The following is a 12,806-nucleotide window of genomic DNA, read 5'->3' as shown; positions in this document are numbered from 1 at the left end:
TGTTGTCCTACGAGAGTCCTCTCCCTCATTCTCCTTTTGGTACATGGTAACCGAGCAGCCCTACCCTTCAGTGTCTTATATCTAGCTTGTTGAGTGTGCGGGCACACAAAGATTGGTTGTAGTAACGAGCAGTGTCTCAGGTGTGTAAGGTAAGGCTCACAAGCCTTAGAAGAGCTTTAATAGTTCGGGGTGAGGGCAGTCTAGTTCCCTCACCTAAAGAAACATGCAACATGTTGCATGAGGTGCAGGCGGCTCACACAAGAGCCTTGAAACGGTCTCAAAACAGATTATCAAGAGTTCGAAAGGCCTTTCCAATGGACAAATGATCAGAAGGCATGATGCTTCGTTGAGCATTGGCTTAGCAACAAAGGCAACACACTGAGAAGAAAGGACAACCAAGTTAAGAGTGGTCATGCTAGTCTAAGAGCAATTAGAGCTATAGCATCATGTTTGATAAATGTCCACCTAAAACACCACTAATCTAGCTCTGCTGCAGAATTTTATGGGATCCTTTTGGGACCATAACCAAAAAAGCATCCATTCTCCCTTTTATGGAGATTAGAATACCAAGAACCCATGTTTGCATTGTCTTTCAAACTGAATAAAGCAGAGTGTGAGGCATGCACAAGACTCCATCCTGTCCAGCCACTACAATGTCATAACACAAATCCAAAGGTGAGGTAGCTCATACACTGCTAGGATTTAAGTTGAAGTCAGTTGTTATTAAAAAAACTGAATTTCCCATCAATGCTCCTCATATCTGCCCAAACCCCCACCCCAATTTTTTAAAAACCTCATTCTGTCGTGTGCATGAGGCAATTCAAAGGCATGCACAACCTCCATTCCCTCCCATCCCGATGATGTCATGCCGCAAAATCAAAGGTGAGGCACCTTGCAACGGATGGTTTCATCTGTTGTATTCGAAGGCTCATTCCTTAAGAAGACTCCATTATATGAGCGACACTAGCACGTACAAGTGCTTAAACAGTGGTGCTACTACAGTGGCAATGCTATCTTAATTCGCAATGCTGAGAAGATCCCACTAAGGAGCTGCTCTTTTTCACTGTCTTTGCACAGGGGAACCCTTTTGAGCTGCCAGCAACGGCAGCTGTGCTGTATTTCTATTCTTGCTCTCACTTGAGCAGGTTATCTGCTGCTGAGGGTGAATAGCCTTATCAAGCCTTTATACTGCAAGGCTGCACTGCCATTTTAGTACTGCCACTGCTAAGTCTCAATTGAGCTGTCTCTAAGGTCACAAAGTTTGAAGGTGCAGTCGCCCTCCCTCTTTAGCGAAAGTCTGTGAAACAAACTGAAGAAGGCACAGTCAGGTGGAGAAAGTACAAGACAATCCGCCATTTTGGTGCTGCCTCTGCTAAAACTCCATTGACCTCTCTCTAGGAGAACCAATTTTTCAAGGTTCAGTCACCCCTTCTGTAGCCAAAGCATGTGAAACAGACAATTGAAGAGAAGGCACAAATCAGGTGGAGAGAGAAAGAGAGAGAGAGAGAGAGAGAGAGAGAGAGAGAGAGAGAGAGAGAGGGGGGGGGGGGGGGGGGGCGGCTACAAAAGCATAAGAGCTATCTTGCAAGCTGGAAAAAAAGGAGTTAATCAAGCATGCTCTCATTAAAGAGTCAAAATTAAGAAATCATCTGTGGAAAACATCTAACGGTGAATAGGGCCCCCAGAATTTAAATGATCATAGACGATGGAAATGCCTCTAACAGGTAGATTAAGAATTCTGGGATTTTCCAGATGTATTCGCACCTGCATCTGCTATATATGGCATTCTGAAAATGCATGAGACTTTAAAGATTGTAGCAGCATGACTGTACCCCTAATTATAAACCATATACTTCGGTGTGGCACTAAATTTCTGGTAACCCTTGATCACTTTGTTTACAGCCTCCAAGAAATCCTTTTCTGTCACAGTTTTCCTTCTAGCACGAATAGCAAACATGCCTGCCTCAGTGCAAACACTTCTTATATCGGCACCTGGTACAAGAAAACAGTTTGGCGGCAAATGAATTGAGATTCTGCTTGCAAAAAGAAATCAATAGCTAGCATAAAATCCGAAGGCACAATGAATCTACCTGTAGAATTTGGACAAAGGCGAGCAAGAAGTTCAAACCGGATGTCCCTCTCACAATTCATTGTTCTGGTGTGGATCTTGAATATCTGTGTTCTACTTTCAAGGTCTGGCAATCCAAACTCAACTTTTCGGTCCAACCGGCCAGGCCGTAGCAGTGCAGGGTCAAGTGTGTCAGGTCTACACAAGTGGGGATACAAGTGACATGCAGACACGAGCCACAATTAAAAGCCTGAGTGTTTGCAAAGAAAATTTTAAAAAAAACCAGGCAAAGATGGGCCAGTTAAAAACCTATTCGTTGCCATTAGCACTTTTATGTTTCCTCGCGCATCAAATCCATCCAGTTGATTCACAATTTCAAGCATCGTGCGTTGAACCTCATTGTCACCACCTAATCCATCATCAAAACGAGCACCTCCGATAGCATCCACTTCATCAAAAAACACGATACAAGCCTTCTTTGATCTGGCCATCTGGGAATAAAAACAGCCTTCTATTAGCATCAATAAAGACAATTTTAACAGAAACTTCTACAAATACATCCAGTAAAGTGACACTTTTAGGTTGATGCTATTATATACCTGAAAAAGTTCCCTAACCATTCGAGCACCCTCTCCCACGTACTTTTGTACCAACTCACTTCCAATAACACGGATGAAACATGCATCGGTTCTGTTCGCTACTGCTCGTGCAAGAAGTGTCTTTCCCGTTCCGGGAGGTCCATAACAAAGCACCCCCTTTGGAGGGTCGATTCCAAGCTTTACAAACTTTTCTGGATGCAACATGGGTAGCTCGACCACCTAATCCAGGACATCAGATTGCAAAATGAGGAAAGAACTAAAAATCTTTCACACGTGATCAAAACCAGACTGGACACAAGCGATCCCAAATAGAGAATAAGCAACCTTCAGATTTTTTTAATTGCATCTGAAGTCTGCAACCTCCTAAGATAAGGTTTTATCTCATGGGGATGTTTCATGCTTTGGGCATAAAGGAGAATTTATTCAACAAATGCCAAAAAACTCCAGGTACTTGGTAACCTCGCTAGTAAACAACAGGATAGCACCTTTTTATTTTAAATCTACACCAAATCTTTAAAAACTTTAGCCCATTCAAATCCATTACTCCAAGAATACCTACAGCTCGTTGTAAGAATAAAGGATAAGGTCTACCACATTATGTAAAATGTCCTCATAGCTGAGGAAGAGATCAATACAGTGAAAGTTGAATTTTAATTCAATACGAGACAGGACACATCTCAATGTCATAAAACGAGAGCACTCCAGACATTTTTACATGACACCAAGCAAAATAATGATCTTATCAAAATGCACTTATCATGGATGGAAATCCTCCAAAGATTCAATATATACCTTTGTAAGACTAGAATATGTCCAATCATACAAATTTAGATTTTTTGTTGTTCTAAAGACCAAAAATCTACACAGAAAAAAGACTTAAAATAAGACCAAAGATTCAATATTTATGTGTCGGAGTAATTAAAGTGATGATTGTGCTCATTAACAAGTATAATGCCTAAATGTGCATAAAGGATACACTTGCAATTTTATTGCATAGATATTCACTGAAATCCTCAACTTTGATCTTCAACAGTAATAACTAGGGCATCTCCACATTTTAATTCATCAAACATTATAATGCAAAAAAAGAATGAGGAAACAAATAAATAATGATGATCAGTTCACAAATTGTTAAGAAAGGTGTAAATACTAGAAGCACAAAGGTACCAACCTCTCGCATCTTTTCTATCTGCTCTTTGCAACCACCGACGTCATTGTATGTGACATCAGGCTTCTCTTCAACCGTCATCATAGTCACACTTGGATCAATCTTGGGGGGTAAAGGTATCTGAATTTGATACTTGTTACGATCTACCCTGGAGAGACCATAGGCAGCAAGAAAATAAATAAATCTTGTACCCCTAACATTGAGGGTCATCAAAGGACTGGCAAAGCAACTCTTGTATAGTAATAACAGTCATAATTGCCTGTCTGTACTATAGGAAAAGAGTGTGTCATAGAAGTCGTAAAATTGAGCCAGTGAGTTATACACCACGAGTCCGAGCAAGTACTCAAAAGCCAGTGTATCATTGTCAGCATCATGTAGCTCATGGCACTACAAATGTGAAACAAGTCATGGGACTATCAAGCACCATATATCTTGATTGCAGCACAACAGATTATGAGAGTTTTTATGAGAGTTCAAAAGGTGTACCCATGGCAAATTCCTTGGACTTGAACTCTCTATAGGGGAAGTGAAGAAGGGAAAGAACGCAACATGCAAGCTAAAGAAAATTAAGAGCATAGCGCTTAAATAGGCATTTACAACACTGTTTAGAAAGGTCCACTTACATGCAAATGCCTCTTCTTCCACTATCATACAATCCAGAACTGTTTAACTTTTTACAATAGGAAACTTCTATTACAATGGCTATACGAGCTGTGCAGGCTTCGTGTACTAGGAAAGACTTTGTGGAAGGTCAGGCTCAGAAATAGTCATTATAATATATACCTTTGTAAGACTAGAATATATCCTATCATACAAATTTAGATTTTTTGTTGTTCTAAAGTCCAAAAATCTACACAGAAAATAAAAGAGAAAACGAAAGAGAAGAAAAAAGAGGTAACAAAAGCTTTTTTTTTTAAGGAAGACATACTTAGCAAGCAAAGCAACATTTATGTCGTCATCAGTGCCCAAGCATAAGCAGCTATACTGGGTTTCTAAAGACCCGCGGAGTTTCTAAAGATAGACTGGACTCCAACACTCTATGCGACAAATCAGCACAGAGAGACTCCCCAAACAGCCAGAGACGAGTTCTTTCTTAACTATTTCCAACTATAAATCCATTCGATGTGGCAGAGAGAATGGTTAGCTGGATCTCTTTTTATTTTGTGCAGATAGAAGAATCTTCTGGCTGTACAGTCTGCACATGTTGAGAATAATCTAATGTTCTGAAGGAAAGAAAAACTAGTGTACTTTATCAAATCCTGTGAATCCAGGAACAGGCACAAACTTATCCCGTAACAACAAATCAGCGGGAGCAATGTTTACCCTCATGATAGTCAACCGAAGGTTACAAATCACCACCTCTACGCATCAAACGACGACAAGCTAGCACTACATTGCCACTGGCATCAGAACCTCACAAAATACAGCATGCGTAAGCACACGCATGAGGAGAAGGCTAATTCAAAAACTAGTTCAAGTTTGTACATTTCATTTCGATGATAACCAATAACTGACATTTTTAAGGATAATAAAACCTTTTAGGTGTCCTTTTCTTACAAAGAAGGAAGAATATTCTTGGAAAATCCTCGAAGAAAATGATTAAGATTTGATCGGGGGTGAGTAAGACTGCATTCATAAAATGGAAAATAGAGCCACAACAAAAGCAGCAGGATCGAAAGAGTGGTGGGGTATACCAAACTAAGCTGTAAATTCACTTTTAGAATGAGGGCTCCCCTTCCCAACCCAGAAAAATAAAACAAGGGCAACCGTTGCAGCCCCAAGAATATGAAAAATAGAGCCGCGAAAAATACGAACCAAGCATGTTAGGGGGGTCTGGGGTGAGGTAACAAGGCTATAACTTCTTTTGGGAATGAGGGTTCTCATCTCCCACCCAAAACAGAAAACTTGGCAGAAACGAAAATTTTGGTTTGGGAGTGTAAAGATGCTTACCCAACCCGCATGCCTTCCTCTATATCTGTAGGTGAAACTTTCTCCCCTAAACCTACAACAAACTGTGGTCAAGAAAAGTGTTAGGAAAAAACCACTACAACACTTATAAGCTTTTCGGAAAAGAATACAATAAGACCTGTATCATTGTTTTTAAGAAATCGAAGCTCGAACCTACCTTTGCAATCTGCTTTACATTTATCACATATTTGGAGTCATCAGCCCCAGGATTAATAATCTTCGTGCACCGAGCAACCTGCTCCACCAAGAAATGTTACACATACAAGAATGCCTTTCATTCACCATTTTCTACTGCAGCAGCTCTCATTAAATGGCTTGGCAAACTCACACCACAATTTTCACTTTTTGTTAAGATTCTATAATGACTCAACATTAATTTCAGTAGTATGGCTTACTTAGTTTACCTGATCACACCCCCCCTGCCCTTAGCATGCCGTAAGAATGAGATGCCTTGCACATCCACACATTTCCGTCCCTCCACCCTTGCGCGCATGTGCGACTAACAAAAACCACTCCAACTCCAAATCCCCACTAGGATTTTTACACCCTTCAATTAATTCCGAATACGTCCATATTGGGCCTTGGGTGATATGCCATGATGCGTGGGTAAGGTCAAAATGAGATTCATTACTGCTCCACAATTAAAATTTTAGGTTCAAAAACAAATTTGAGTTTGACACCCCAAGGCGGGAGACCCTGCCCAGAATTTTGGAAAGGTGACCTCCCCATCTGTAGTGCCAGACAGAGACTGAACAGAGGCGCAAATGGCTGGAGCAGATGGCAGGACAGGTTTGAGCAAAGGTGCCAGTTTGGAGGTGCCTATGGACCAGATCTAGGGGCTGGAGAAGGCTCTGGAACAGGTCGGCCAGCAGCGCAAGAGCCAAGGCAGAAAGGGGCTGAAAAGGGGCAGTCCTCTTAAGGCCTGGGCTGGCTGGTTGACTGGCCAACCAGGTCAGCCAGCACACCGACCCACGGGGGGTCCCCACCGCCCCAAATCTAGGGCTGTGGGTCAGTTTACAGACCACCTGCAGCAGTCAGCCATTTTGGCCCTGCTGGGTCGGTGCATATGGGGGGATCCCAGACACTATAAAAGGGGCCCCTTAGGGCCTCATTCATCATCCACCAGGGCAACCTTCAGGGAGCAGGTTTGGAGCAGAGGAGCAGCAGATTGAGGCTGGAGGTCCAAGCAGGTTGTATACTGCTAGCAGAGAGCTTGAAGAAGGGCTGCACACCCAGGCTGACACTCAGGGCAGCAAGTGTGGGGGATCACACGGAGACTAAAGTCTACATACGCTCATCAGGGAGCACCAGACTCAGGGATCTAGGAGTGTCTCAAAGGTAATAAGACAGCATTTTGTGGTGGGGACAAAAGACCATGTTTTTGGTGGGACTTGGCCCTCTGTTGTATTGTGTCCATTGGACGGAAATATTTCGTTGGTCCTATTTGCTGATCTGCACATATATTTGTCTATTTGCTGATTTGCACATATGTGTGAAGCACATTAACTAAGGAAGTTTGTGATTCCACCCACACCACCACTATGTGAGCTCTTGGGCTATTCTATCAATCTTCCACTATGCATACCTTCTGTTTGGTTGTTCAAGTATCAGAGCCCAAGTAGGAGGCTCACAAGTGTGGGAGCTTGAAGGCAAGGACCTTACTGAAGGACGACCTTGATTCAAGGCTCTGGGGAATCTACTTCCACAACCGGAGGATTGTGCCCTTGCGAGAAGGAGGGTGACTCAAGTTCAGCCAGGTGTGTAAAGAGTTCTTGTCTAGGGACAATGGTGTTAGTTTTTGGATTTGCTGTGTAGAATTGTAGCAGAGATGTCAAAGTTAGACTCTCCAGCCACTGCTCTTCCTTCCTCCTCCTCCAATGTTTCACTATCTCTAACTTTGGAGAGTCCCGGAAACTGGATGGGACCAATTATCCTATCTAGAAGGTGAAGATCAGGAGTCACTTAGTTTCTCGAAAATTGTGAAAGCTTACAATGGGAACGGAGGCAAAGTCAGAGGATGTGTTGGACAACAAGGGGAGGATACTTGCACTAGTAAATGCGGATGAGCTCGAGGCATGGGAGGATAGAGATGCCCGAGCCTGGCCTTGATTATAGGGATATCGGCAGACTCCGTGATTCCTCATATCCAAATGACAGACACGTCAGTAAAGGCGTGGGCCATTCTGAAGGATCTGTATGAAACAGAGTATACATCCCGGATCTTGACTCTTCAACATGAACTCTACAACATGGATATGGATGACGGAGATTCAACTTGACAAAAGTCAAGGTGGTGAGAGATCAACTAGCATCGGTTGGTCAGAAGATAGACAGCCAGCTCATGGTGCACTGACCCCACAAACGTCCAGCACAAATCAATTTGATTTCCATGTTTATGGAGACGAATGTTTACCTTAAATATAAGGTTGATGTTGAATTCTTTTAAGTCTTAGATGTTAAAATTCTCTAAAACGTTTGATGTTAAAGAATTTTACATCCAGGAAGTCAACAGGCTGCTTCATACTTTCAGATTGGTGGTCACATACAATAAGGCGCTCCATAGATATTCATGCTATTTATTACATGGGCACTATATTTGTTTACATGTATCAATGCCTCTCATCACAGAACCTCCCATATGAGAGTATATTTACATGCAAAAAGGAACTTTCCAATGTGGTCTAGATAATCAGTAACGCATCATTTTCACCAATAAATCTGTTTCAGAGCCTTCAAACATGATTCCTGGTAATAGTGATGCATGGTACTACTGTGGTGTAAGTGATAAGCAATAATCCCAGTAATAACATGCACCACTGTGGTGTAGGTGTCGTGTACGTGAGCCTGGAAACCACCCAAACATTTCGGCCTCTACAATGTTTCTTTGAAAAGGCCTGACATGCAAGCGTTTCAGTACTCTATCCTATAAAGTTAAGAAAGAATCATGATTTTTTCCACAAAATGCACCTAATTACTGTTTTAGTAGTCATTTGAACAAAATCCCGAAACATTCAAAATGTTGCAGAAATCATGAACCCATTTCAGTAAATGTTTAATGGTCACTATGATATGCCCACTTTCCAAAATTCTTTTGCATTCAAAGTTTAGATCTCCTTCTCAAAGAAAGCTACCCTGGATCTATCCCCTGATCGGTATGATTTCCCAAGCACCACGTAATAGCTCAGTGAATCATTTGAAAAAGATTTTTCTCATTGACTTTTTTTAAAAATAAGAAACTCCACACACTTTCCCCAAAAAAAAGGATCTCCCGAGTTTTTTTAAAGACACCAAGGTTAAACCTCTTACAATAGCACCACATAATTACATTCAAGCCAAATTAAATTGAGATATTTCTAATGCATACTCAAAGTGATAAAACTAGATATCCATGGACCATACCCAAATTTAAGAAGGCAAATCAAATCATACACATTTTCACACAAACATCTTTGAGACAGTGCGAGGTACCTGTAATGGCTGTTCTTCTTGCATCATTTGCTTGTCCGAAACAAGATCCCATTGACTTGGAGCTGCCAAACCTGTATCTGACTCCTTAATACCTAAGAAAAACATACAAATCTTAGCAATGAAGAGAAAATATGCCTACACACAGCATTCCCAAACAATGATTCCTTTCACATAGTGTAACAAGCCCATCCACCACTGTTGACCCCCTCCCCCTAGTGTTAGAAAACACACCTACATTTAACAGTAGCATAGCATAGCTAAAACAATGTGTAGATAGAACAACATCCTTGCAATCACCAACCAAGAAAGCAAGACATCTAATGCAGAAGATATGCAACGGCACCTACCAAGAAAGCAAGACATCTAATGCAGAAGATATGCGACGGTGCAAAACCCAGTCAAATTGCTCAACACTTGTGCAGATAGAAGAAGATATAGAGAGCACTTTCAGATCAGAGAGAGAATAAACTGATGTACAGCCAGATCTCATCTATAGAATAGAAATCCGTACACAAGAAGCTCCAAAAGTGTACCAACACCTGCAGTAGACATATGCTGAAATTGGCACCAACACAAGCGCTGTTTGCTGAGCACTATGCCATAGAACCCCTCCTGGATCCCACATTCCTCTCGTGGGCTTCAGTAACTTTCTCTAGGGAGAGCTCTGCCTTCTGCTCCCTCCTGCACCCCACATGCACTCTCCTAAACCCTGTAGGTATGTGCACTGTAGCCCAATATTGGCTGAGGGCTGCACCTGCAATGTACTAAGGACTGCCCGGCACCTCAATGGGGCCTTTTATAGGGCGCCCGACCAGACCTACTGACTGAGAAATGTTCCCATGTGTTCAATCGAATGAAAACTAGTCCTTCTAGTATACATGTGGAACCAACCTGCATCAGACTGCTGACTAGGCCAGTATTTCTGCAGCATCACAGACTAAGTTCTGCCGACCCAGTCTGTAACTAATTGACCAACAGCCAGGTCTGCCGACCTGCTACTCATGCCTTTTGGCCTATATAAGGCCTTCTCCTAGCGTCATATGCTATACCTAGATGAATCCAGGAACATTCCCAAACTCATCCTCTAAAAACACAACATAGTGCAGTTTCAATCTCACAAGAGTCACTCATAAGATTGAAAACCATAAACTCCATCACGCATAGCAGGTACTAGCTACTATGACATCCCCACTGACGTCATCAGCGCCCAACAGTGGGTGTAGACCATAGTATAAAAGTATGCACTCACACATACAAATCCACACACCCACACATACTTGGGCATCCATTTATACAAAGTCTTCGTACTGAGTTTCTGTCGGCACTCCGGAGGTGAAGGGCAAACTCAGCCATGACAAAGGCTAGCACTAAAGGAGAAGGCTAATCAACAAGCAGTCCAAATCTCTTCATTCAAGCTACAACTGCTTGTGAAGTCTAAACGATTTCATTTTAGTCTCTCCCAAACGAGCATCTAAATCTAAATCTAGCTGATAGGGCAACGCACCATTTAAGATAGAAAGAATTATCGCAATACCAACAGGCCGCAACTTGGACGTTGAGCCCATCTGCCCACTGCATGGGCCTGTATCAGGCCTGGCCTGCAAGGTCTGCACAGAAGTCCACCTGAAAGCAGTTCTGCACCAGATCCTTTGCCCTCTTGATGGGCCTCTCGCTGAGCATCCTTCAGGGCCACAGCCAGCCAAAAAATGGGCATGTTTACCGCCCAGATGGAGGACTGTGGGACAACCAGCTCTGGGTGAGTTGGTGGCCCATATGGCTGCCCCAGGAAGATGTTTGATTGTTGCTCACATGACCGCCTGTTAGCTGCCCATGTGGCAGTTTCTCATTCCCCTACCTGTGTACATGTGGCACAGACTACACCCAACATCCTGTAGGTGTCAAGCGTTGCTCTCCTCATTTGGAGCTCACAGGTGGGGCATTGACCTTATACTTCCAACACTTATTGTCTCCCCTGCCTCCCCTCCCCCTCATCCCCTTGCCACTGCATGCCTTCTGGAGCAAAAACCTAAAGCTAGAAAGCTCCCCCTTCATTAGAAGCCCTTCAGGTTGCTACAAACATCTATAAAGGTGTACCTCATCAACCTATTAAATTTGCCTTTAATTTTAATTTGTATAAACAGGTGGCTCTATACCAATATTAAAAGCACATACCCTTCAAAGCACACACCTCTTCAAGTTTGGGTCCACTCTCTATATAAGAGAGGATCACAAAACTTCAGACATTCTATGCAACACAAATTTCCTTTTTCTATTTATCATTCCAAGCTCCTTTCTGTTCCTCAGCTCACTAATGATATTCAATTACTAGTATTTCTTACACTGATATCAGAGCAAGCTTTCACCCTTGCGAATAGGACATGACCGCCTCCTTGTAGCCTACACCTGCTGATACCAAACCTATACTAAAAGGCATCCACACATTTGCGCATGGAAAAGTTGGGGAGAAGGGGAGACAATTTTCTCACCCGCTGCCTCACAAAGAAATGCCAAATCACACCAAGGGCATTTCCCACCATGGAGAGACACAGCCTTTCACCCAATGACAAGGTAGCAAGTATAGGTCCTTTTAGACTAGTAATCACTCCGCAAACAATCCTTAAGCCTTGGTGCTCTAGCACCAAGGGCACTTCCCACCAATGGAGAGACACAGCCTTTCACCCAATGACAAGGTAGCAAGTATAGGTCCTTTTAGACTAGTAATCACTCCGCAAACAATCCTTAAGCCTTGGTGCTCTAGCCCTGAGGTGCCTCAACATAACAGCCATGGGTGCTGCAAAACGGTTTAGATTTCGGAGACTTGTTATTCGAACGACTTGAGAGACTATACTTGTCGAACTTTAGCATTTGCGACATGCTTTTTAGCAAATCCAGCACTTTTAAACCCTGAAACCTTTTACCCGAACGTACACACCCACACACACATACATACATGGATGCGCATAATTGACAAGTGAAGTATACGCAAGCAATGAAACTCTAGCTAGTTACATGAAAGCAGACGAAATGTCAATCTGACTTTCTTTCCCTTATGAACATACCTGCAGAGTAAATCAATCGGTACTATCAAAAAGCAACGACTGATTTACCGAGATCCCCTTGTCTAGGACAAATGATGGACACAACAAATAGAAGAGATCAGGAAAAAAGCCACTAACCACATAAATCATTGACCTTCTTCGCCATGTCTTTGATTTCTTTTTCTACTCTTTTAATCGTGGTGGCGTACGGACCCAGACCCTGACCAGGAGTAGAAGCCCATGTCAGAAACACACGAACAAAACCCAAAAGCGCAGAGTGCTTTCTACTGACAGAAATGCACCAGAGAGAAAGAGAGAAAGAGACGTAGGTTTTGAGAAGGGCGATATCATCTTCGTCGAGGGGAGGGGGGTTCTTAGCGTTCAATTCGTCTTCTGGCTCCGGAGCCATGGGAAAGGCAGGTGCTGGCAAGATTGGGAGGCGACGGCAGCAAAAGCGAGCTCAGTGGAGAAAAGGCGTGCTTTGCACTCCAGAAGAG

At 42.8% G+C, this 12,806-nt stretch overlaps 1 protein-coding gene across 1 annotated transcript; it reads right to left on the bottom strand.

Annotated features, from left to right (window-relative positions):
• Positions 1–1,611: 1,611 nt before the first annotated feature.
• Positions 1,612–12,806, bottom strand: RPT1A (regulatory particle triple-A 1A). Its single transcript, XM_087372405.1, has 10 exons — positions 12,635–12,806; positions 12,448–12,529; positions 9,272–9,363; positions 5,961–6,038; positions 5,786–5,847; positions 3,839–3,983; positions 2,668–2,886; positions 2,378–2,559; positions 2,091–2,266; positions 1,612–1,992 (listed from the first exon to the last, which is right to left on the bottom strand). Exons 1-10 carry the CDS (start codon positions 12,716–12,718, stop codon positions 1,835–1,837), a joined length of 1,278 nt encoding a protein of 425 aa, XP_087228531.1. The 5' UTR covers positions 12,719–12,806; the 3' UTR covers positions 1,612–1,834.

Source organism: Dipteris shenzhenensis, unplaced genomic scaffold (assembly GCF_047967505.1).
Source record: "Dipteris shenzhenensis isolate YYH24624 ecotype China unplaced genomic scaffold, Dip_SZ_1.0 scaf0542, whole genome shotgun sequence".
Lineage (NCBI taxonomy): Eukaryota > Viridiplantae > Streptophyta > Polypodiopsida > Gleicheniales > Dipteridaceae > Dipteris > Dipteris shenzhenensis.
This window is presented reverse-complemented; position numbering and strand designations above follow the sequence as displayed.

Bases quoted from the DNA above. Each gene is read 5' to 3' on its own strand.
- RPT1A (XM_087372405.1), bottom strand. From the start codon at position 12,718: ATGGCTCCGGAGCCAGAAGACGAATTGAACGCTAAGAACCCCCCTCCC. The intron at 12,530-12,634 runs GTCTCTTTCTCT...ACTCCTGGTCAG, and splicing joins TCGCCCTTCTCAAAACCTAC to GGTCTGGGTCCGTACGCCAC. The intron at 2,267-2,377 runs GTTTTTAACTGG...CCACTTGTGTAG, and splicing joins GTGCTAATGGCAACGAATAG to ACCTGACACACTTGACCCTG.